Source organism: Salvia splendens, chromosome 20 (genome assembly GCF_004379255.2).
Source record: "Salvia splendens isolate huo1 chromosome 20, SspV2, whole genome shotgun sequence".
NCBI classification, from domain to species: Eukaryota; Viridiplantae; Streptophyta; class Magnoliopsida; order Lamiales; family Lamiaceae; genus Salvia; species Salvia splendens.
Genome location: NC_056051.1, coordinates 4,168,886 through 4,193,600, shown reverse-complemented (window position 1 = coordinate 4,193,600; position 24,715 = coordinate 4,168,886). Strand labels below are relative to the sequence as shown.

Here is a 24,715-nt window from a genome sequence, read left to right as displayed (position 1 = left end):
CGAGAGTTTAAACGATTGTCGGTGGCTTTTTGCCAAAAAACAAGTCTCACAAAAGAAATCAGTAGGAATAGAAAGGTGTGAAAAAGTAGTATAAAGTAACCAGGGGAATGATGTCCTAGTCTTCGGTGCCACAGCCAAATTTCTTATCTCATGGATCCGTGAGCCAGCATCGCACTACCATGTTGAGCTATCTCGTCCACGTAGTAGAGTCCACAGTGCTCAGTGTCACGCCCAAGTATCCTCTTCGTCCGAATATCCTGTAAAATGCAGAAAGTAGGATGCATCAGAAGAGTACAATTCAATTCCTTCGTCACATGACTAATTGACATCAAACGCTGAGATAAGGTCAGAACATATAAGCAGTTTTGGAGACGGAGTGTGGGAGAAATTTCTATAGTGCCCGATCCTTCAACTGTAATCAATTCCCCATTGGCGGTCTTAATATAGGTCTTAGTGATCTTACTCATGCTAATAAAATCATTTCTGTTTGGGGTCATAGTGTCGGTGGCCCCACAGTCAAAAATCCACCCCTTCGTCATATTCGTTCCTTTATTTACATGGAATGCAGTGGGCAATTTTTCTAAGGGAACAAAAGGGTTATTTGTCACATATTCACATATATTGGGGCTAATGTTTGAATTTTCAGCAAGATAGGGTCAAAACATAATTTCAAGCAATCTGGGGGTCTGCCATTTAAAAAATGGGGTCGAATTTCTAATTTCCGAGAGTTTGGGGGGGGGGGGGGGATTATCTGATTTACGGAAATTACTAGGGTTTGGTTTAAAACCAAACCCAATACCTCCTTTTCCCGTCGGCACCGTCCCCCTCGTTCGGCGAAGTTGTCGGCTCCCCTGATGTTGCCGTCGCCGATTGAGGCCTCTGGATTCACCGCCGGTCCATGGCCGGCTGTTCCCCCACGACCTCTGTTCTGATTTTGGGGTTGCTCTTCTTCGGAGATTCTGACGGCTATTTTCACCGCCCTTAGTCGCTGTCTCACCTCCCACCATTCGGGGTACCCTAGCCGTTTGAAACACGTCTCGTACGTGTGTTTGGATTTCTGGTAGTGAGTGCACCAAAGCCCTGATTTATCTGGTCGGTTTCCCGGTCGGCCGGTAGCTACGGCGGGGCGCGACGGTCCTCCACTCCGATATGTTGGACGTTGGCTCTGTGCAGCCAATCCACTCCCGATGCCATCCCCAGATGATGTATTCCTGGTATTCACACCGACGGTTTCAGGGGTGGGAAACGACGATGCCGGTGGCATGATGTGACGCCGAGCCACCTCCGTCTTCACCCACCCATAACCCGACTCTACTGATGGGTAGGGATCCTCCTTGAGGATGTCCCTCTTGATCGAGTCATACTCCGGGTTCAGCCCGACCAGGAACTTGAATAGCCGTTTCTCATTCGAATGAGTTCTGTATTGGTCTACTCCCTTGTCGCAACATGTGATTGGCTGCTTCTGGCAGCGATCAACATTGATCCATAGCCCATGGATCCTCCGGTAATACGTCTCCAAGTCGATGTTTCCCTGTTTGATTGTGATGATTTTCTCCTCCAGGTCGTAGATGAGATATTTGTCCGCCTTGTTCTCGAACGTCACGGCAAGGCTATCCCACAGTGCCTTGGATGTTTGATGGTGAGCGAAATCGGTGATAATTTCATCTCAATGTTGTCGACGATCCACGAGAATACCACCAAATCATCCTCTTCCCAGTCATCGTACCCTCTGCTCCCTGGTTCTGGGGGTTCTTTCCGGATGTGTGAGTAGGCGCCTCGGCCGCCTATCTTGACTTTCATAAGTCTCGACCACAACGGGTAGTTTTTTCATTCGGCTATGATGAGATTTATCTCAGCCGACATATAGCCTGCTCTGATGCCATGATGAAATAGGTCGAGATTGGTAGAGAAGGGATAATCTTTTTCATTCATCAAATATCATACATTAGGTACTATTATATAGTACTAGGATAAGTTATACAAGGAAAACTATTAATTTACATTGATCGGCATCTTCTATGTTTGGCAGGTTATAATCTTGCCTATCTCCGAGATCTTCCGAGATTGAGAGCATATTCCTCGTGATCCTCCGAGATCTTCTCCAAACAAAAATTAATGGGAATAGACAAAAGTAATAATCCATTAATCGAGTATTATTTCTTTTCTTATGCTCTATTCATCCCAGGAAATGTTTGCCTTCCTTGGTTAAAGTTAAAACTTCATTAGTAGTATTAATATTATTAGTTGTGTATTAAGTAAAAAGAGAATAAAGTAAAAAAAATATAAAAATAAATTATTTTTATTTATGGAATTTTTATTAGGTGATAAATTTTTTTTACCAATGTGGTTCCAATGGAAGAAGAAGTAGAAAAAGAATTTCCCCATCAAACTTGGTTGAAATTTGTCCAAAAATTACATCATCGCATTAATTTAATAAAAAAAACACTAGAAAATGAAATTAAGAATAGTCGTTACTATAGTCCAAGCGCGTAATATGTCTTGGTTACCGCGTACAAATGGACATTTTCCAAGATCACTCAAAATCATGATGCAAACATTTCATTTTTCTAATATACCAATCGCTTTAATTTAATACAGATACAAACCTCACATACTAACTTCCAAGTGATTTCATTTCTTTAAATTCTCTCCCAAAATCCCACTGACTGAGCGTAAAAATCAAGTCTTTTTCGTTCTAACAAAAATTATCCCTTTTTCTCCTCTTCAGAATCCTAAATCCCTTTTACTTGAATTGAATACCCATCAATTTCAGCATGCATAGAGAGTTGTACCTCAAAGCATTGGTGTTGTGCCTTCTCACATGGATTGCAACTGCATCATTCCAGCCTCAAACTTTCACCAAAACCGTATTGAAATCCGGCAGAGGCTTCCGCTCCTCTCTGATTTTCTCCCTCTCCGGAAATGTTTATCCAAAAGGGTACTTCGTTTTCTTCAATTTGTTTGGAATAATGAAAAATTCTCCTGTTGTGATTTTGGGGGAATGTGCTCCCCACCTGTTTGATGTTTTGTTCTTGAATATATAGTTATGATGTTCTGAAAATTAAGGGCCTTTTTTGTTTAATTTTGTTTTTTTATGTTTAAACTGTGAGACCATTTTGCTGATTTTTCATGTTTGTGAGCTAAAGGAATTAGGTCTGATTTATGGAATCAGTGTGTTTTGATTTGGTAAATAAGTTTGTAGAAGTATTTATTTCAGGAATCTGTATTTGGATGTTTTGATTGAGATCATTAATTCATTATCACTATTAATCAGTACATTTCTTGATGGAAATGATCAAACTTTGATGTTGATCTGCATCAGTGGATGAAACATGAGTTCCATCTAGTTCTAAATTTCAATTTATTGTTTACATCATAGGTACTACCATGTAACAATGAATGTGGGGCAGCCTCCGAAGCAGTACTTTCTTGATATCGATACTGGCAGCGATCTCACATGGCTTCAGTGCGATGCACCTTGCACGAAATGCACCCCGGTAACCCTTCTTGCTCGACGTTAGTTTAGAGTTGAATTGTTTTGAGAAGACATGCTTATACTTTGCTAGACATTTCTCAGGCTCCTCACAGTCTTTACAAACCCAAAAGAAACCTCATCACGTGCATCGACCCTGTGTGTATCTCGCTCCACGGCCCGGGGAACCATAAGTGCCAATCACCGGAGGAGCAGTGTGATTACGAGGTGGATTATGCCGACCATGGTTCATCTTTGGGCGTGATGGTTAAGGACTCGTTTCCGCTTAGGTTTACCAATGGCACCATTGTTGCTCCAAAGCTGGCATTTGGGTGAGGACTATCTTTTGCTTTTTTTTAGCTTCAATCAAGGCTGTATTTTTTTTAGGCTAAACTCACCCGAAAAATATCTCATACTATCTATAATACTTGTACTTCCACTTTTTTTTATCCTAATCGAACCAATTTCTATTTTTACTAACAAACTCATTATTTTTGGGTGTAAGTCGATGGGTTGTTTTAGATAGTTTTGGACTAGTTTTTTCTGTTTATCATGTTAGATAGCTTATGCCTCCAATTCAGCTACTTATATGTTCTTGAATGTGTCTAGATGTGGATACAACCAAGAAGTTCAAGACACGGCCCATCTACCTTACACGGATGGAGTCCTCGGACTAGGCCTGGGAAAATCGAGCATCCTAGCTCAGCTACGGAACATGGGTTTGATACAAAACGTCGTAGGTCACTGTCTAAGCCGACAAGGTGGAGGGTTTCTCTTCTTTGGAGATGATTTTCTCCCTAATTTGGGGATTGTTTGGACACCACTATTGAGCCAATCGTAAGTTTCATAATCTGTAAAGATGCAAGCTAATATGATATTCCCGATTCCTATTGCTTACTATCCTCCTATCGTTATTCAGGAAATACTACGCCTTAGGACCAGCCAACCTCCAGATTGGTGGTCAAGCCACTAATATTAAGGGCCTTCCCATAGTTTTCGATAGTGGAAGCACTTACACGTACTTCAGCTCTCCAGCATACAACGCTCTCGTTTCCTTGGTGTGTTTTGGTTTGGATGGTTTGTTTTAAGCTCTGTATATGTTGTCTAACAAACTTAAATCTTCCCAGATAAAAGGCAACTTAAACGGAAAGCAGCTGAAAGATGCAGTTGAGGATAAAAGCCTTCCCATCTGTTGGAAAGGCGCTAAGCCCTTCAAGTCGGTTGTTGATGCTGCTAACCACTTCAAGCCTTTGGCTCTGAGCTTCACGAATGCCAAAAATGTGCAGCTTCATCTCGCCCCGGAATCTTACCTTGTTGTTACAGTGAGTAGCTCGACTCACCTATCTTTCAACAAAGTTGATCTTGGAAGCTAAAGACTCACACTTTCTTGATTCAGGAACAAGGCAATGTCTGCTTAGGCATTCTCAACGGTGGAGAGGTCGGGTTAGAAAATCTGAACGTGATCGGAGGTAGGAATTCTCGACACATCCCAGCCCAATGAGCTAATAACCCCGTATTTCTTGCAATCTGATATGTGATAAACATGCAGATATTTTCCTGCAAGACAAACTGGTGATCTACGACAACGAGAGGAAGCAAGTGGGATGGGCGCCAGCGAACTGTAACAAGCTTCCAAAGTCGTCCTGACCACTTAACACTCTTTTTCGTTTGCTTTCGCCTTTACTAGGCTGGGGGCAGTCTCACTACAACTTCTTTGTTTATTTATTTATAAACAGCGTGGATCGTGGAGATCTTGATCAGCGTTATGCTGCTCCCGTTTTTGGTGCCTTGAGAGATATCTGCCCGGTGAGGCTCAGATTCTGGACGCGTTAGGCGCAGAAATTTTATGCAGAGGTGGTTTGTAGCCAGATTTGGGGCAGTGACTCTATGATGTTGTTAGTGTTTAGGAAATATAGAAATGTTTGAATGTTTATAATCTGTAGTAGATGGGGCATACAACATGGATGAATAACATAATTATTTGGGGTTTTAGAGGAAGATGCTACCATCTTGTATAGCTCAATGGTGTTTTGTCTTTTGTACCGGTTTGTGTATATTGATGATGTCATTTTCATAAACGGACTAACTAAACGTGTTTCGTCCAGGTGTTGTATCGTCGAGTGCGTATTGATGATGTCATTTTTATAAGCAGGCTAAGAGCATCCGCAATGGCGCCCGTACGTCCGCCATTGTGCAAAGGTGACGCGGATACGGACGTCCGCTGCGGACACCGGAGTTCCGCGGCGTTCCCTGGACGTCCGTCACGACGTCTTTGCGGACGTCCGCCATTGCGTTGACCCCACGGACATCCCGATTATTTTATTTTTTTTTTCAAAAATTCTATAAATACGGCTCGCTGAATTTCATTTCATTCGCACCACTTGTATTAACGAGTATCTCTCTCTACGTTTCTTTTATATATCCAGAATGGCTGGTAGTGGTAGTGGTAGTGGTAGTGGTGCGGGCGGTAGCGGTGCGGGTGGTAGTGGTGGGGGATATGATGACATTATGAGGCGAATTCATGCACGTGTGCGGGAGGCAGCGGAGAGGGAGATACAGGCGGCCTTGGCGCCGGCGGTACCTCCACCCATCCATCGTCGATCTATAGTACCCTGAGACCACCTCGCTGCACACCGTCGGTTGTACAAGGATTACTTCGCTCCGGAGCCACGATTTGGGGAGAACGTGTTCCGAAGACGTTTTAGGATGCATCGTCCGCTCTTTCTGCGTATCGTGGGCGCTTTAGAGCGTCGATACGGGTATTTCAGGGTGCGGGAGGATGCGGCTGGTAAACCCGGCCACACTCCGACTCAGAAGTGCACTGCCGCAATCAGGCAGCTGGCATACGGAGGCACGACTGACATGTTCGATGAGTACCTCCACATTGGTGAGACGACTGCCCGCGATTGCCTTAAGTATTTTTGTCAGGGCGTTAGGGAAATATTCGGGGATAGGTATCTTCGGAAGCCTACCCCCGAAGATTGTCAGGCCCTGCTGGATATGCACGGGACTCAGCACGGGTTTCCGGGAATGCTAGGCAGCATAGATTGTATACATTGGGAGTGGAAGAACTGCCTCGCTGCCTGGAAAGGGGTGTACACTACGGGTTTCAAGGGCAAGAATCCCACAATGATCCTTGAAGCGGTAGCTGACTACCGGCTATGGATTTGGCATGCTTATTTTGGAGTAGCCGGGTCAAACAACGACATCAACGTCCTCCAGTCGACCTCTTTTCAACGACCAGTGCATGGGCGTCGGTCCGGCCGTCAATTTCGTCGCCAACGACAACCAGCACAACATAGACTATTATTTGGCTGATGGGATATACCCTATGTGGCCCGTCTTTGTGAAGACGATCATATGCCCAACAGAAGAAAAGAAGGTATATTTTGCGGGTCGTCAGGAGGCAGCGCGCAAGGATGTGGAGCGGGCATTTGGTGTGCTCCAGAGTCGATGGGCGGCAGTGAAGGGTCCATCACGGTTGTGATATGCTGAGAGCATCGCCGATATCATGTACGCATGTATTATCATGCATAACATGATTGTCGAAGATGAAGGTACAGCACTGACGGATTGGGCCAATGATGATGTTGATGTTGTGGGTCCACGCCACGGTGTTGCCACCGACAATGTACGTATGTGTATACCCCATGACGAGGTCAAGCGAGTCCGTGCATTTGCCGACATGCGCCAAAAACAAGCTCATATTCGACTCCAGAACGATATAATTGAAGAAGTATGGCAGTGAAGGGGTCGTCGTGGATGAAATTTTTATTTGTTGAAATGTACTTTTTTTAGTTTTTTTTTTAAATGTACCTTTCTTTTTTTTATTTAATGAAATTTTTATTCCATAATCGTTCCGTAAATTTTAATTCCGTAAATTGTTTAATTCCGTAAATTATTTAATTTGGTGAATTTGTGAATTTTTATTAATGTGGGAAGTCCGTCCGGATGTCCTAAGGGATGTCCGCCACTGTGCAGTGGGAAGTCCTTATGACGTGGCAGTGCAGTGGGAAGTCCTTATGACGTGGCAGGAGGTGTTTTTGGGATGTCCGTCGGGACATCCGCACAACTGTGGATGCCCTAATGAAATTTGTTGAGACTTTTCTTTTGGGTACTAGACTTATTGAAGTGGTGTTTAAAGGTTAAAGTGACGAAAATTAAGTTTCAACAAAAGAAACGCCATAATTATCTGTGAACGGTCAGTAAAGAAATACTTCATCCGTTCCATGTTAATAGAGTCATTTTTCTATTTTGGGAAGTTCCAAGTTAATTGAGGCATTTCTATTTTTGGCAAAAAGTAACTATCCCTTTTACTTTATTCTCTCTTCATCTCTCTTACTTTATTCTATCTTACTTTTTTCACTATCTATTTAACACACTATTCTTAAATTCCGTGCCGAAAAAAATGTCTCTATTAACATGGAACGGAGGGAGTCTCAATTATTTTGATACAGACGAAGTGAGTATTTAGCATGAACAAAGTTGCAATTTCTCTCCTAATGAAATTTCTTTCTCCAAAGCATTAAGAATATAGGATACGTTTCATCGATTGATTTTGTGTTTTGTTGTCAACTTTAAATTGTTTGGATATCTTCAAATAGGGTACCATTATATGCAAATTACCCTTAGTGTAGAACTAGAGACTAAAATATGGTCATTTGATCTAAATTTTGATGGATGAGATGAGATATTGTACAAATAATTTTCGTCATTCATCCTAAGAGCAATTTACTTCATCACAGGGGCTATTTAGTCATAATACATTATTATAAGTTATTTTCATTTTTCGGATGAAGTTATTCATTATAAGATGAAACAATGTGATTATAAGATGAAGAAATTATATCATAAGATGAAGTTATTTGTTTTGGACTGTTCAAATGTGGTTCATTTTAATCAAAATGTTTTCATTTCTCGGATGAAGTTATTTCATTATAAGATGAAGTTATAAGATGAATGCGGCGGCGGCGGCGGTGGCGGTGGCGGTGTCACAGCGCTAGGGATTTGGTGGCATGCCATGGGCGAATAGCTCCATCTTGGTCATCGAAAAATATTATATTTGGGAGTTGGGCTGCTGTTGACGTCGGAGGAGATACATCTATCTGTCTCCGGCTGGTTGAATGCTCCATGAATTCAGAAGTCTGAGTTTGCGCAATGGAATTAAGAATTTGAATCTAATTTAGTGGTATATTAATACTACAAAATATACGATTGTATTCTATAATATGTAATTTAGTTCATTAATTAATTAATTAATTAAAAAAGAGGTGGACGCATCGTGCGACTATTATTGGCGCCAATCTCCTCAGTGCGCCTCTACGGTTCTCCTCACTCATCTTTCATACAATTCTAGTTAAATAGAAATCGAAATAAACTCGTTTTTAAATATAGTTTCAAATCCTTGCTAACTAAAACGCGATTACTGTAGAATCTAAGAAGCTTGACAGCCTCACTGTAGAAACCGCACCAGAGTCCACCGGAGTCAGTCCCCCGCCCCTTCTTCACACTAAAACTACACTGCAGTGAGAAATTAAGAGAGAAAATTTCAGAGGCGAAAAACAGCTGCGTCGAAGCGGCGTCGTTTTCGAGCTTAGAAAAAATGGCGAAAGTGATAGATGTCATGGATATCGACGACGACAACGGCAATTTCAATTCCGCCAAGCCCAACCTCAAGGGCAAAAACGTCGTCGTTTCAGCTGCTCCACCGGACACCAGAGCCACGCCCTGGGTCGAGAAATATCGCCCCCAGTCTCTCGATGACGTCGCCGCCCACCGTGACATTGTTGAGACCAGTAAGTTACGCCTATTTTCTTCTTAAGCATTTCGTCGAACAGTCGGTAGGCTTGATTTGGAAAAACCCTGCCCTTGTTAGACCGTTCAATTTTATTGCGTATTTTGATAATTACCTGTTGAAGGATTTGATCTTCAATGAATTACGGTTTCTGGATGATTCAAGCGCAAGGAAACATTTACATTTTCTAGCTATGTATGCATAGTGTTGGAATTTTATCAAGCAATGCTGATATTTTTTACAAAATTTGAATCTTCTGCACCTTATGCTTATGAATTAGGGTTAAGGGATATTTTTCCAGTTCATCTGTGCATCCTACGTGTTGTTTCAGTGATTCATGTTTGCATTAAGGGGTTTTCAACATTACCATTATAATCTCCATTGGTAATTTTTGTTGCTTAATTCTATGATGTTAATGGTTTGCATCGAAATTGTGAGCTTAATTTTGTTTTATGTATTGGTTATTTAACTATTTTTTTCTGTGCAAAGTTGATAGATTAGCATCTGGGAACAGATTGCCCCATTTGCTGCTTTATGGACCGCCAGGGACAGGGAAGACTTCTACCGTTTTGGCAATGGCTCGGAAACTTTATGGAAACAAGTTGCAAAACATGGTTCTGGAGTTGAATGCATCCGATGATCGTGGTATTGATGTTGTTAGGCAGCAGATTCAAGACTTTGCAAGCACACAGAGCATCTCTTTTGGGTATTTTCTGGCACACACATTTGCTATTTTTGCAAAACTTTACATACTCACTTGGCTGAAGGTTATGTTGGGATATGAAAAAGAATAATATATGATGAACTTACATCTGCCTTTTGAAAACAACTAGGGAACTTCTGATACTAAATGTCGTACTTTTTTCTAGGATCTGGGAAGTTTGCTGTGACTTAGTTCTAAACTTAATCCTTGTGTCTATCACTGTGATATTATTACATTAGTTATTTTGGATTTCAGAGTTCACTTCAATCAGACCTATCACCTATCTGACTATCTTGTTTTGTACAGGGGAAAGTCTGCCGTAAAATTGGTTCTACTGGATGAGGCAGATGCCATGACTAAGGATGCACAATTTGCTCTTCGTAGAGGCAAGATTTGTTTTACTTTCCTTGATATTTTTATTCCGTTATATTTTAAAATTACAAAAATTTCTGCATCATTTACTTTTCAGTGATTGAGAAATACACCAAAAGCAATAGATTTGCTTTGATCTGCAACAATGTCAATAAAATTATTCCAGCACTGCAATCAAGATGTACACGGTTCCGCTTTGCTCCTCTTGATGCTGTTCATGTCAGGGATAGGCTCAGACACGTAATTGAATCTGAAGGGTAAGTTTTTCTATTACTTAGCTTTGGTCTTTTGATGGTTTGCCTCTCTTACTTCTTAACTATATGCTAGTATTATGTAGTTGATGTGGAATCTTTGAGACTAATATCAACTTATTTCACACTTCATCTATTAATTCAGGCTTGATGTTCCAGAAAATGGTATGAAAGCTCTTGTACAGCTTAGCAACGGTGATATGAGGAAAGCCTTGAATATTTTACAGGTATCATTTTCGCATAACCTTGTTAGTTTTTATATCTCCTCAGCATATCTCCATCATCAAGCCAATATCATGATGGAAATATAGAGTTTATAGATGGTCTATATGAGGACTATGTGAGCATCTTCCCGTCTGCACGATGATGCCCATATGTCCTCCACTTATTGCTTTTGCTTGGAATTCATTATGCTCAATGATAATTGATAAAATTGTTTTGTACTTGCTGTTTATGTGCAGTCAACACATATGGCCTGTCAGCAGATCACAGAAGAAGCTGTCTACTTGTGTACTGGGAACCCTTTGCCCAAAGACATCGAGCAGATATCCCATTGGCTCCTGAATGAGCCATTCACAACTAGCAGCCAAAGTAATCTCACGCCAAGTATCACTATATAATCATAATTTTCTTACGCGGGTGTGCTTATTCTGCTGTTTTAAACCTCCAGGAATATCTGAGATGAAGACCAGAAAAGGGTTGGCTCTGGTTGATATCGTCAGAGAAGTTACCATGTATGTGCTCAGATATATGTTTATTCACTGCATAAATCTCCTATTCCTCATATCTTACTTCTTGATCTTAGGTTTGTTTTTAAGATCAAGATGCCACCAGCTGTCCGCATTCAACTTATTAACGATATGGCTGATATCGAGTATGTATCTTTTCCTTTATGGTTTACATCAGTTTGTTGAACTTAGAGCTTGGCCGTGAATTGACATTATACTTTAAATAAACCTCAGTTGCTTCAATAGTCATCTATTTAGGAAAGGCAACTGGATTTCAATGTGTATATCTTACATATACTTTTGTCATGGGCCTCTACATTGAACACAAATTTGTGGCTGGTGTGAGTTTTATTAGTTCTGTTACTTTCATATCAAGTGTTAGTTGTGCTTTGCAGATATAGGTTGAGCATGGCATGCAATGACAAGCTGCAGCTGGGGTCACTAATTGCTGCTTTTACACGAGCCAGAGGTTCGCTAGTTGCTGCTGGAACATAACGATCACGTGTTGACGAGTTTCTGCTAGTGTGCTACTCATTTTATGTGCTACCGTACAGTAACAACTCTCCATTGTAGCAAACTCTATTTTCCCACCCCTTTTTAACTGTGAACACCTTACTTTGTTACAACGTGTGACTTTTTCTTCACCCTTGAAATTTTGGTAAGTTTGTGATGAACCAGCACCCGGGCCTGTGAGTTTTTGTCGTCACGGTCAACAGGTCACTCGGATCATTTCCCAAAACGAATTTGCAACATTTCAAATTTGATGTAAAATTAGTGGAACTCAGATGAGGAATTACCACACTTGGAAGTTGGAATTGAAAGCAATAAATGGATTGGTTTATAACCAAAATAAAGATATGCTGATTGATGAATGATGGATGTCAAGCATAGGATTAATTCAAGAAACAAATGGAGTAACACGAAATTACAAAACAATGCATTTCAGATGGCTATTTAAATATACATTTAAGTTACTGATACATAATACTAAGTGCAACCTCATTTTCACCACATAATAGAGGAGCACATTTCCAATTACAGCTGCTAAACCACTAAATATTTCTATACAAAAAGTTGCATTATTCAACAACTTAACCAAACTCTTGGTTATGGGATGGCTTTCATCCCACTTCCCACTAAAACTGACATATTTCATACAGTCTCTTCAAAACTAGAACATTTTAGGTAGATATTCACATTGGTGTAACAGATAATCCAGCCTTATGTATTTCACCATTTTTCAAGTGGATTATGGGGGCCTTTTCAAAATATTGATCACAATTACCTCAAATGGTGGGATATGTCGTGCTTCGTTCTCTCATACACACTTTTTACTCGACCCTGTGGGACCAGGTTATCTCGAATTCAAGTGTTCGCTCAGAACTTTCCTTGTGGGTAGAGCTATCTTTATCTTTATCTTTATCTTTATGGCGATCATAGTGGTGGCTGTGGCTTTGGCCGAGGCCAAAAAGGCCACTATGCCCTTCCTTCTGGGAAGATTCATCTTTATCTTTATGTTGGCTGTGGCTATGGCCGCCGAAGCTGTGACTGATGCCGAAAAGGCCACCGTGCCCCTCCTTATGGCTGGAGCTATCTTTATCATTTTGGCTGGAGCTATCTTTATCTTTAGGGATGGAGCTATCTTTATCACTGTTGTTGCGACTGTGGCTGCTATAGCCGCTGAAGCTGTGGCTGAGGCCGAAAAAGCCACTGAGCCCTTCTTTATGGCTGGAGCTATCTTTATCTTTATGGCTGGAGCCATCTTTATCTTTATCACTCTGGCTGTGGCTGCGGCTATGGCCGCTGAAGCTGTGGCCGAGGCCGAAAAAGCCACCTTGCCCCTCTTTATGGCTGGAGCTATCTTTATCTTTATCACTGTGGCCGCCGAAGCTGTTGCTGAGGTGTAAACGGCCACTGCTCCCCTCTTTATGGCTGGAGCTATCTTTATCTTTGTCATGGTTGCTGCCCCCGCCCCCCAGGCCGAAAAGGCCACTGTACCCTTCCTTCATACATCCGTCTTTGTCATGGTGGCTGAGGTTGAAAACGCCACTGTGTAATCCTTCATTCACGATTTTGTCGATTTGAATTGTGATCTTACCGAGAGTACTCTGACAAAATCGAGCAATGTACAGATTAAAAAAAGAGAGAATTTTAACCATGTTTCAAATTTATTAATGACAAGAAAGAAAATTGGCTAATTATCACAAGCAATCTATACACACTAGATATTGCTATTCCATCTTCGCATATCCTTATTCCCACGCTACTTGAGTCGTTTCTTTAAGAAAGTTGTGTTTAGTGGGTTATGTGAAGAGAAAATAAAGAGAATAGAGAGTGAGGTACAAAAGGAGAATAAAGTAAGGTATTAGATGTTTTTTGCTATAAAAGGAAATAATAACTCAAGTAATGTGGGACAACCAAAAATGGAATCCGACTCAAGGAACACGGGACAAGGGAATGGAAAGTAGAATCTACTTGTTTAGTTTCTTGTTTGTGCTTAACATGAATCTTCGTTTTCTGGAGGGGTATTATAATGAATCTATTGAGCAGAAAACTTGTACCTTTCCAAACGTACTTTTGTTCCTGCACACAATGTGCAACTTTTGCCCCTTAGGAGGCACATCAAAGGCCCATGTAAATGCTTCGTTCCATTCCGGTGAGGTGCTATGGTTCACAACCTAAGGAAATTTTAGAGTCATTTGTTAGCCAACTCCATATATGAACCATCTACAGTAAGAAAACACAGCTAAATGCATGTATTATATTATGTAAATAAGAAAGAAGAAACACTAGTAAAAGAAACTTTTCCTAAATACGTAAATGCTACAAGAACAGAGGGATGAAAAAATATATGCAAATTCCATTTTATGTCCAATCATACAATTGATACTCACTCAGTCATACCATATAAGCATAACAATCTCAGGGTGGCATAATTTGAAAACAAAGTACGCAATACCTTGGTACGCCTAGGAGGGCCATGGCCTATAGTCAATCTGCAAAAAGCATTGGTACCTCCTAAAACCTGTCTCAAATTGTTAGCTCGGATAATGGTGACTGTTAAGCAACCGGGTAAGCTACTCAATAAGCTTTCTACTCTTTCAGGAAAACTTGCTGGACAACTTTTCATAAGCTTTTGTAAAATAGGGATGGCTTCCGCTGCGACCATAGCCTGTGACTTTGACACGTCCAGTGGCATGGTTGACCATGAATGTTTAAGCAAGCACAAGGTAGTCAACGTTATATCCTGAGCAGTCTCGCTACCAGATCTCAGTGCTGTGACCAAATGGGGTATACACAGTGTTGCAGCTTCAGATATATGAAGCTTTTGAAAATTTGAAAAGATAACGAGTATTGTTCTCAACACCTCTTCATTGACAGTGGCTGCAGACCACAGTTCTCTCTCCAAAGCAGCTGCACAATAACACAGTTCAAATAAGAAACCCCTCAAATAAAAGATGTTCCGACTGACTTCCGAATTGGCTCATATCGATGCGAAATGGCAGATGATGCTAGCAGGAATGTCAAATTAAAAGAGAAGGAAAAAAGCAGATACTATATTATTTGAAGATATAAATGCTGCATAGCCTGACAATTTGATCTGACATTAAATCTAGAATAGAAATATTATGAGTTATAAAGAGGAAGAATAACCATCCTTGGCTAGAAATTCTGGAAAAATAGAGATGGAGTTGTTGATCTGTTCATCAGAACCAATTTCAGACACACCATATATTGCATAAGTGCACTTAATCCTCTAAACAAGAAAAAGAAGAATTGTCCAAGAGTAAATACCTGTCAATGACCTTATAAGTTCGGTTGACACATATTCTTGAAGGGTGTGGTTTGAAAAGAGAAATTTGATGAGCATTGATGCTTGTCCGGCAAGTTCTGGGTCTGGGGACATCACCAGTTCTTGAATCACCAAAACACCACCAGCTTCAGCAACGGCTTTTCTATTGGATCTGCTCCGCACAACAAAGTTTTGTAATGCACAAACCGCCACCATTTTCATTTCCTCAGTTGGCTGATCTTCAAGCAGGCTTACTAGTGCCCGACATGCCGAAACAGAAACACTAGCTCTAGCAAGCCCTTCATGTTGGGAGAGATCGCCAAGTGCAAGAGCTGCGAGAAGTTTACCAGTTTGTGATTTTGTTTGAGGGTCCAGCAAATACTGAGATAGGGGTGCGATTGAATATTTAGAAGCCTTTGATTCCCGTATTCGTGTATTATTGAATAACGCTTCTAGTAGCCTTGCTGCTAATTCTTCACACCGGTGTGACCTTAGTAAGTCCAACAATGCATCTATAGCACCGGCTTCAGCCATCAGTTCAGCACTCGAGGCATCTGTCTTCTCTTGAACAATGAGAGCGTTTAGTGCAGCCTTAATTGTGTTCTCTGCAGTCGAGTACAACATCTTCACAAGTGCATCAGCTGGAACACGGAGATAGTATCCAGAATCAGACCGAAGAATATTCGAGAGTACTACGGCAGCAGATTCCCATAAATCCACAGGGGGCAAAGGGTTGTTTTGAACAAGGACTTTGGAAATTTCAACTATACCACCTGCATCGTAAACTGCCTTAGGCCAACTGAAAGAGATACTTTCCAGTGCCTTTATTGCAGTTTTTTGTATGTTGAATATGCCAAGTCCAGCAAGATGGACAAGAGGAGCAATTGCGTTTCTTGTGGTTATATCTTTCTTAAAATGTTCTTGTGCAAGAAGATGAGACAGCAACTCTGCACCAAGCTGCTGGATAGCTTGAGATGGGGATTCAAGAAATGAGGTTAGAGGTTCAATGACTTGACTAGGACTAAGTTTCAAAGCCGAAAGACTATGTGGTTTCTCCAAAATGTTAACAAGCGCTTGCAGTGCACTATGATGCCCCCACAGTCCAAAATCTTTCCTAAGGAGCACCGTAAACAGAGGTTCCACAATTTTTAAGGCTGCTGAGCTTTTTGAAATGACGCTACTGTTTGTCAAGATGCGGAATATTTCTGCAATCAGCGCACACAATGAACTTGAAGCAGTTGGGAGTAACTCAAGGCATTTATCTATAACTCCAGCATTGACCATATCCAACTTTCGTGGAGTTCTGTCTTTACCCAATTTAATAAGCGAACTGATGCTTGCTTCAATAAGACGATAATTTGAGCCAGATACTAGAGCAACAAGCATACTTATAAAATCATGTCTTGATTTGATTTCCAGTAGTCGTTCATCATCCAACAGTCTCTCAAAAGCACAAACAGCAGCCTCTACTGCCTTTTCACTTTCAGACTGCATCAGCAATATCAAGGGTTCTGAGCATTCTGAGGCAATTCGGATTTCTCTGAATTTAGAATTACCAAAAAGCACACGGCATAGTTCTGCAGCATCACATTTCAATTTCAAAGTAGAACCAGAGAAGAGGATACTGCTAAGGCTATGAACAGGATTTCCTTCCACTTCAGCCAGCATAGATGTCTTTGTGTTGCTATCTGAAGTCAACTTAACTAAAGCACATAAAGCAGCCTCTTGTTCACTTTCTGAATGAGCATCAAGCATGGCAGCCAAAGGCTGAATTGCTTGTGTTGATAATTCATTATCTCTTATATTGTCAGCATAAAAGAGTTCTATTAAGGCTCTAGCAGCACTTAATCTAGCGTTTCTTGATCCCAAATGGAGAACAGAAATAAGTTGATTCATGCAACTAATTGCTGCCCCATATCGAATAAGATCGTGATTAGTAAACAATATCCTTAATAACTCAGATATAGTCGCCTCTACTAAGTCTTGAGGGCTCAAAGATAGGTATTTAGTCAAAGCATCCAGGACCCCAGCTTCGGCCATGAGTTGTTTATTGGTATCATTTCCATCTGCAATCTGAATTAAAAGGCGAACAGCAGATGGAGGGGCCCCAGATCTATCTGGCATGGGTTTCAGCAAATCAACAAGCAATGGAATGGTCTTCCGAGCAACTGAACCTGATCTTACTTCATCAATCTGGAATAGATTATCCAGAACAACGAGGTCAGGATTCTTTGCCAAAGAAAACTCTTCAGATAATGCTATCAGATTCGGCATATCTGATTCCAAGTGCCCAACTAGGGGTACTAACCCAGCTACTGCACCTGAGTTGGCTATTGCAAGGTTTATTCCTTTGTCCCGGTGGAAAACAATACTAGCAAATGCCTGAGCAGCAAAGAACCTTTCAGTCACTTCGTCTGACTTCAAAAGGGCAGCAAGTGAGGGCACAAAATGCATCGTCATTGGAGATGAGACGATTTTATAATCCTGGAATAGTACAGCTGCAAGAGCAGTGCCTATCCATGTTCCCTCTGAGTCCTCAAACTCAGCCTGAAATGAGAAGTCAACTTTCAGGAAGCATATATATGTATATAATTACAAAAAAATCAGTCACAACAAGAGAAACATGGAATTGACAGATTAACAAATTGTAAGAAGTATATAGATATAATGCAAACACAATATATAGAAATATAAACCTTCGGTGCACATATATGCTATGAGAAATAAGGCATAGTGGAAGAAATTAACGGGGATAATATGTATGCCCAAGAAATTGTAGCAGAAACAATTCACTGTACCAGTTCATTGTTAGTGTGTCTTGCAAGCTTGTCAAGTAGGATTTCCAGTCCCCCAGCTTCCATCAGAGTACTTTTGTTCTCTGGATGAGATGAAGAAATTAAGCAGAGCAACCACAAGGCGACAGTACCTCCCAATACAGTTCCAGGATCAGGCACATAATATTCATCTCCATTCCGAAAAGCTGATCTATCCCTATAGGTTCTCGAAGTTTTAATTTCGAGCTCAGGAGAATAGGGAGAAGAATTTTCCTTGACCATATCTAATAATGCATAAATTAGAGATTTCATACATCCAGATCTATCGAGTATATCCATTGATCGAGCTCTATGTAACTTGGTGGCACATATTAGCAGTGCTGTTCCTCCAACTGTCACTTCTAGACTTCTCGATTTGACTACTCTATTGGCCAATGCACCAATTGATCTAGAATATGAGAGCAATAAATCACCTAGCCTAATTGGTTGTTCCCCAGAAAGTCTAGACAAAACTTCTATTGCTTTATCTTGCATTGTGACCTGTCCCTCACACAAGCAACGGACCAGAGGCTCTAAGCCTGATGGAACTTCAGAAAGGGCATACCACGGTGAGTAACTTGAGTTGCGGACCTGCTTCATCCGAGACAACAGTGAAACAGCCTCTAACACATCAGCAGCATCACTGCTACCCGTATCCATTGCATTTAAAGATTCAACAAGAGCAAGAACAGCAAACCGGCATTGGCCACCCCCAGTAAGTACATCCCCAACTGGAAAATGCCTCAATAATTGGGAAAGAGCTCTTGAAGCATTCTTCTTACCCTCTAATGATCCTTCTTCTAAGACTCTTGTTATAGCTGAAACAACATCCTCAGCCAATGCTCCTGCAGCTACCTTAGGATCTGACAATAGATTAGCTAAAGGGGCCATTGCAGTTTCTGCAGAATCAACTGATGATGTTTTGGCTAACTCGATTAAGCGCTTAACATCACCATCTGCCATATAAGACATCTTATTTGTAGACTTGGTAGGTCGAGATAAAGCACCCAATGCTCGAGCTGACTGAGTTGCAATGCCTTGAGTTTTGCTAGTTAAAAGCTGCATGCATGGATTAATAACCTCATCTGTTGCAAGGCTATCACATATGTCTTGCCTATGGTTGAATAAATCTGCCAAAACAGATGCTGTGTACTCCTGTGTCTTCTCATTTGATGAGTTTAGAATCTGAACGAGTGATCTCAAACCTGTGTTAGCAGCACCACCCTGATCCACAAGATCATCACATGATGCTACACCAAGTATATGTCCTAAAACTTTGATGACGTGGACCTTAGAGCTTGGAGGGTCCCCATAGAGCAGAACTGACAATTGGTTGATTGTGGCTGAATCAGCATCTTGAACAAGCTTTATAAGGGCATCAGCCGCAGCTTCTTGCGCCTTTGCTCCACCATGCTTTAAAAGCCACACAAATGCAGGGATAGCTCCAGAACTTACTACACAAGCTCGAACATCTTCGCTGTGAGAGCCCAAGTTCGCCAAAATATTAGTTGCAACTTCCCTTGCCTTCTGGGACCCAGATTCTACTAACTGCACAAGTGGTGGAATTCCACCAGCTGCGGTGATAGCCCACTTGCTGTCATCCACTTGTTCAGTCAGGATTGCAAGCATTTCAACCGCGTACTCTTGGTGCTGTTCACCGGACAAACCCAGGGCTGAAATCAGTATCTGAATTCCTTCTCTCCTTCCCAAGGCCTCCCACACAGTTACCTCTTCAGTAGATAATTGTACTAGCGACAAAATTAAATATTCTTGAGCATCACCAGTAGCCATAGTTATGATCCCAACAAGCACCCTTTTAGCTTCTGACTGATTGATTGCAACTGAAAGATGAGGATTTCCATATAGACTGGCCATTGCCTCAAGAATTCGGTCCTGTACCAGTTTATTGTCTCTAGGCTTCAAAAGCGCAACTAAAATACCTTCGACCTTGGTTAACTTAAATGGTTGTTCATCATGACTCGTCTTGAAAACCATTAACACATAAGCAAGTGAACCTAGAATATCAGGAACTGGAGCTGCTAACCTTGGTGAATGAGAAAGTTCTGCTAGGTGAATTATTAATGCCAACATACCCCCAGAGATGTTTGCTAAAGCAAATGCTGAGTGCTTCTGAAGAGCCTGCCCCCACTCTCCTTGCACACCTTCTTTGGAAGGAGCAACTACACCTCCAATTAGTATTTGCATACCTTGTGAATCAATAATAGCTTGCTTAGCATTCTCTGATTTTAAAGAAAGGGACTCTAATGCTTCAGCAGCACTGGCTCTTACTGAAACATCTTTCTGTTCACTTAGCAGGCAGAGCAAAACTTGGATTACCCCAGAATCAACTATTTTTGGTATGCTATCTGGGAAAGCCGATACCAAGCGTGCTAGGAGAGAGGCAGCATTGGACTGAGAAGTAGGATTATCGGAATGTAGAAGGTTGACAATCAAATCCACTCCCCCAGCATCAAGACTTTTCATCAAGAACCCATTTTTATCCCCACAAAGATTTCTCAGTGCCCCTGTAATATATCCTTCCACCACCTTTTCCTGGTTATACTTTGCATTCAATGCCTCCCATAAGGACGACACCACACCCTCCGTAACAAATATTTTCATGCCCACATGATCATCTGAAAGTCCACCTGAAGATACTTCACATAATGCCTCTGCAGCGGCTTTTCTAGCTTCTGTTGCATCAGACTTCAATAATGAGAGTAAATGGGGAATACATCCACCCAGAAGCACCTTTAATCTTAAATCCTCTTCTTTACACAGGGCACTCATTGTTGCAGCAACATTTACTTTTGCCTGTATAGAACCATTTCGAAGAATAGATACCAACAGTGGCATTGTCTGGGCATGAGATCCAATGAGAGTTCGTCCTTCCTTTCTCGCTTTGGCTATACCTAGCAAACGAGCTGTAGTGAGTTCTCTCTCATATGAGGATGCATTGGAATGTAGCTGTTCGACCAATTGAGCAACCCTCGCTGCCATCTTCTCTGAATCATCCGTTCCAGCATCTCCAGTTGACTTTAATAATTCCCTGAAAATAGACATAATTTTAGTTATTACAATTACCTAACATATCCTTTTACATAGAATTTTGCATTATATAGCAAGACAATGGTTATATTTTAGCAACTTGAATTCCCTTATGATTCAAAGCATTCAAATCCACGAGCTAGTGGGCAGTGGTTCCAAGCAGTGAGCTATGAGTTTATTTGTTTGTTAGAACACAGGAAAATGATCGCTACTTCTGTGTCAAAACTACATAGCTGCAACTCTTTGAGCTTCCAATACATAAACTGCAGAACAGATCCTTCCCTTTTTTCTCCTTCCGGAATCAAGTTTACATCATGTCCAAAAACATTAAATAATGAGCGAACTTACTTATTTTTTTGCCATAGAGATGCAGGTTTCTGCTTTCCAGGATTATATATCCTCGACATTTGGAAATCGATCCGCCCTTTATAACAAATTCTCCACTACCTGCAATTTATTTCGCATTATAACACCTCTATCAAAACCAGCACTCAATCCCTAACATAAGACTCATACAATTTGTTCATCATAACGCATTTTCACAAATTAACGTCAAGTCAAGCCGAATTAACAGATTTAACATGCTCTTAACATACAATGATCCATATCCTAATAATCAAAGAGCTTGTCACCAAAACTAGGAAAGCAAAAACAAAATGAAGGCAGAAAATCATTCTATCATCAATTTACCTGAGCCGAAAAGTCGGCGAAAAATGCTTGCAGATTACCCCCTTCGCAGCTCCCCTCCAAATTCAAATTTTCACACGAATTACTCGCGAATGTGTCTACGCCGATTCACGCAACCGCGGATCACCGTCTACAGTTGCAAACATTTATGCCATTGGCGAATGCCGCATACGAACGTAGCGCAACACACATGCAACATTTACAACCATTTTCATTGCATCAATGCGGGATTAGGAATTAAATTACACGACCTTGCAGCGCGGCGGTAAATCAAAAATGGAAAACAGGAAGATCGGATCAGGCGAATTATTATTGTATGCAGAGGGGCAACGAATCGAATCGAATCCCATCAAATTCACAAATATCGTTGAATTAACGTGAAGTGATAAATTAATGAGCTAAAAAATAAGAAGAAATTTAAGGGAATTAACTCGAGAAAGGCGTCAATGGAGGTAAATTTAGAAAGGGAGGAGTGGAGAGAAACAATGAGGAGAGAGAGTAGTGGATTTTCCACACATCTTTTTTCATGTGTAAAAATGAATTAAAATATTAAATTTTATAAGTTTAGAAACTTATTACATTCTTTTTTTGGCCTAATAGGTTCTAATAATTACCTTTTTACATTATTTAATGGCTAAATACGATAGCCATTGATCTTCATATATATGTGGTGTCGTTGTAATACGTCAAAAATAGATTGATGGTGAATTTCGTTTTGTTTTTTTCTGGCTAAATTTTCATATTGAGCGAGATTATCCTATTATATAGGAGTATTAAAATCATGACATATGAAAGATGGTTTCCTCATGTGCAATTATTATTTTCTGTGTTGTAGAAACGCAAATGGAACATGAATGTGCACACATAAAGCTGAACGTAACATTCTCATATTTTGATTCCTAATGTGGCAGTTCAAAAATACACCTAATCCAAACCATATTATTAATTTAATTAAGTGACAACCTATTCTCTGGCTTCTTTAACTCTTACATATGTACGTACCACACTACTGAATTATAATTGAGAAAAATATTCAATATTTGATAATCCACTAATATCTTTTGTAAATGTGAGATTAATCAGATTTAAAAGAAATTGGATAATTATTTTGGCAATCACAGTTAGAAAGGTGAGATTTGAATCTTGGTGAGCGAGAGGTAGAAGAATACTAGCCGTTATTTTTAGCAGGAAAGAAACGGTAATTAGTTTCGGCCCGTTGTTTTGCAGCGCTAAATTTACCATTTTACCCTGCTAGGAATGACGCCGGGGCACGTGATGAAACTGCCTTTGTCTGGATAAGAGCATCTCCAGTGGGCGGATGTCTCACTCGGACATCCATTAGGACATCCCGAAAACACCTCCCGCCACGTCATTAGGACTTCACATCCCACTGCCAAGTCACTAGGACATCCCCTTCACAATCCGCCCTTCCCATCGCCCTTCCCACTAGGACTTCCCGCAATGGCGGACGTCCGCCCGCCCGCCCGTCGCGCCGACGTACGACCCGGACGTCCGACCCACGCCACAATGGCGGACGTCCGCCCGCTCATCGCGCCGACGTCCTCACGGGATGTCCGTATCCGACCTCCCCTGCCACAATGGCGGACGTCCCGGTCGCCCGTCGCGCACGTCCGACCGGACGTCCGCCATTGGAGATGCTCTAAGGACAAATATATGGTGATGGCATCCCATCCATATTCTTCCAAAGAGTACGGATGTGGGCCCAGATTCACTTTTATTACTTTTTACTCTATGCTCTTAGGCAATAGCATAACACCCACATTCATACTCTTCTGCAAGGATATGCTCAAGGGTTCCACCATTCTATTATTCAATTAATATAAAAACATTTCTACAATATTAAAATCCATTAAAAATACTCGGAATACTATTACAAATTACAAAAAAAATTAAAAATTACATAATTAAAATCCTAAAAAATAAAAATTACATAAGAGAAAATTGAGTTTCCGGACTAGGAAATGGTTGTGAGCCGAACCATCCGTAGTTCCAACCGCGAGAGTCGGAGGGGTGATCGTCGGAGCCGGACATTTTTTAATATAAGAGTGAAAGAAAGTGTCACGCCCGCATTTTCTAAGGATAGAAAACACGGTTGATCGCGACTAGGGGAGGGTTAAAGAAGCGGGGAAGAAAGGGGAAAACAATGCAACTCGACCATAGCTCAAAATGAGTTAGAATAGCTCAAATAAAATCAGAGTATCATCTCAACAATTGAGAACTCAAAGGGATTATATCTCAACAATACATAAACTCAAAAGAAACAACATTCAGCGGAAGCATTCGAGAGAAGAATAATATTATGTATGAAGACACAATATATTCGTAACATTTAAACCAAACACAAATCTTCACCAGCTCTGCTCAACACCCACCGCGCTCGTCACAGCTCAACCTGCACATTTTTAAAAAGAAATGCAGGGCTGAGTACTTGATGCACTCAGTGGACTCATGCCGAAAACATTTTCAATAAAAGTATTTATCATGCCATTAACGAGTGACATCAGGGTTTTAACTTTGAAAGGGCCCGAGTCACTAAAACATTTCACCAACATCATCAACATCACCATCAACCTCAACATCATCAACCTCACCATACCATATTTGAACATACATGGCAAGGAATGTGGCCACATTCCAAGCCACTAGACCGGCCAAATCAAAGAGATAGCGCGCGATCTACGGGGTGTACACTAGCCTGAGTAGGGACTCACTCCCTAGTCAGACCCGAATTCGATTAACCATACATGGCAAAAGCCACTTCAGATAAGTCCCATAGCAATACAAAAATATGGCATGACAAACATATTTCGCAAAAATAAATATACTTAGGACATAGTCCTTATTTAAAAAGAAAGCCCACCTCATTCACTTAAAATCCTCAGCTTGTCTTTCCGTTTCATTCTCAAATAGCGTGTAAAAATTACACCGTCTGATCTTTCTTGCTCGCGGAGATATCACTTCTTTTGAGTCCATACTTGAATAGTCCGTAGCATAATCTTCGGCTCGGAAAATTAACATCCAGTCTGAAAAACT

At 41.0% G+C, this 24,715-nt stretch overlaps 3 protein-coding genes across 4 annotated transcripts; 2 read left to right on the top strand and 1 right to left on the bottom strand.

The window, feature by feature from the left end:
- Nucleotides 1-2,587: 2,587 nt before the first annotated feature.
- Nucleotides 2,588-5,550, top strand: LOC121782454 (aspartic proteinase Asp1-like). The gene is made up of 9 exons (XM_042180305.1): nt 2,588-2,938; nt 3,380-3,497; nt 3,578-3,804; nt 4,082-4,309; nt 4,392-4,530; nt 4,600-4,794; nt 4,869-4,941; nt 5,022-5,109; nt 5,209-5,550. Exons 1-9 carry the CDS (start codon nt 2,775-2,777, stop codon nt 5,303-5,305), a joined length of 1,329 nt encoding a protein of 442 aa, XP_042036239.1. The 5' UTR covers nt 2,588-2,774; the 3' UTR covers nt 5,306-5,550.
- A 3,314-nt stretch (nt 5,551-8,864) lies between these two features.
- On the top strand, nt 8,865-11,964 carry LOC121780569 (replication factor C subunit 3-like). Its single transcript, XM_042178164.1, has 9 exons — nt 8,865-9,267; nt 9,756-9,972; nt 10,276-10,355; nt 10,439-10,598; nt 10,738-10,819; nt 11,054-11,183; nt 11,263-11,326; nt 11,398-11,466; nt 11,716-11,964. Exons 1-9 carry the CDS (start codon nt 9,075-9,077, stop codon nt 11,813-11,815), a joined length of 1,095 nt encoding a protein of 364 aa, XP_042034098.1. The 5' UTR covers nt 8,865-9,074; the 3' UTR covers nt 11,816-11,964.
- Nucleotides 11,965-12,235: 271 nt separating this feature from the next.
- On the bottom strand, nt 12,236-22,165 carry LOC121782362 (protein CELLULOSE SYNTHASE INTERACTIVE 3). Of its 2 annotated transcripts, none has more exons than XM_042180154.1 (7): nt 21,665-22,165; nt 21,323-21,421; nt 17,912-20,975; nt 15,116-17,660; nt 14,280-14,734; nt 13,882-13,998; nt 12,236-13,428 (listed from the first exon to the last, which is right to left on the bottom strand). In XM_042180154.1, the coding sequence occupies exons 2-7, from the start codon at nt 21,379-21,381 to the stop codon at nt 12,652-12,654; spliced, it is 7,017 nt and encodes a 2,338-aa protein (XP_042036088.1). In that variant the 5' UTR covers nt 21,382-21,421; nt 21,665-22,165; the 3' UTR covers nt 12,236-12,651. The 2 variants fall into 2 exon arrangements, with proteins under 2 accessions (XP_042036088.1, XP_042036089.1); XM_042180155.1 differs by having other exon boundaries at nt 13,277-13,428; nt 13,896-13,998.
- Nucleotides 22,166-24,715: the final 2,550 nt, after the last annotated feature.

What these genes read in the sequence shown, in the direction of transcription:
- LOC121782362 (XM_042180154.1), bottom strand. Translation starts at nt 21,381, where the DNA reads ATGTCGAGGATATATAATCCTGGAAAGCAGAAACCTGCATCTCTATGG. An exon ending in TCTCTATGGCAAAAAAATAA is followed by an intron (nt 20,976 to 21,322) that starts GTAAGTTCGCTC and finishes GTCTATTTTCAG; the next exon opens with GGAATTATTAAAGTCAACTG. An exon ending in ACTTATAAGGTCATTGACAG is followed by an intron (nt 14,735 to 15,115) that starts GTATTTACTCTT and finishes GTTATTGTGCAG; the next exon opens with CTGCTTTGGAGAGAGAACTG.
- LOC121782454 (XM_042180305.1), top strand. Translation starts at nt 2,775, where the DNA reads ATGCATAGAGAGTTGTACCTCAAAGCATTGGTGTTGTGCCTTCTCACA. An exon ending in GGAAATGTTTATCCAAAAGG is followed by an intron (nt 2,939 to 3,379) that starts GTACTTCGTTTT and finishes TTTACATCATAG; the next exon opens with GTACTACCATGTAACAATGA. An exon ending in ACACCACTATTGAGCCAATC is followed by an intron (nt 4,310 to 4,391) that starts GTAAGTTTCATA and finishes ATCGTTATTCAG; the next exon opens with GAAATACTACGCCTTAGGAC.
- LOC121780569 (XM_042178164.1), top strand. Translation starts at nt 9,075, where the DNA reads ATGGCGAAAGTGATAGATGTCATGGATATCGACGACGACAACGGCAAT. An exon ending in CCGTGACATTGTTGAGACCA is followed by an intron (nt 9,268 to 9,755) that starts GTAAGTTACGCC and finishes TTCTGTGCAAAG; the next exon opens with TTGATAGATTAGCATCTGGG. An exon ending in CACGTAATTGAATCTGAAGG is followed by an intron (nt 10,599 to 10,737) that starts GTAAGTTTTTCT and finishes CTATTAATTCAG; the next exon opens with GCTTGATGTTCCAGAAAATG.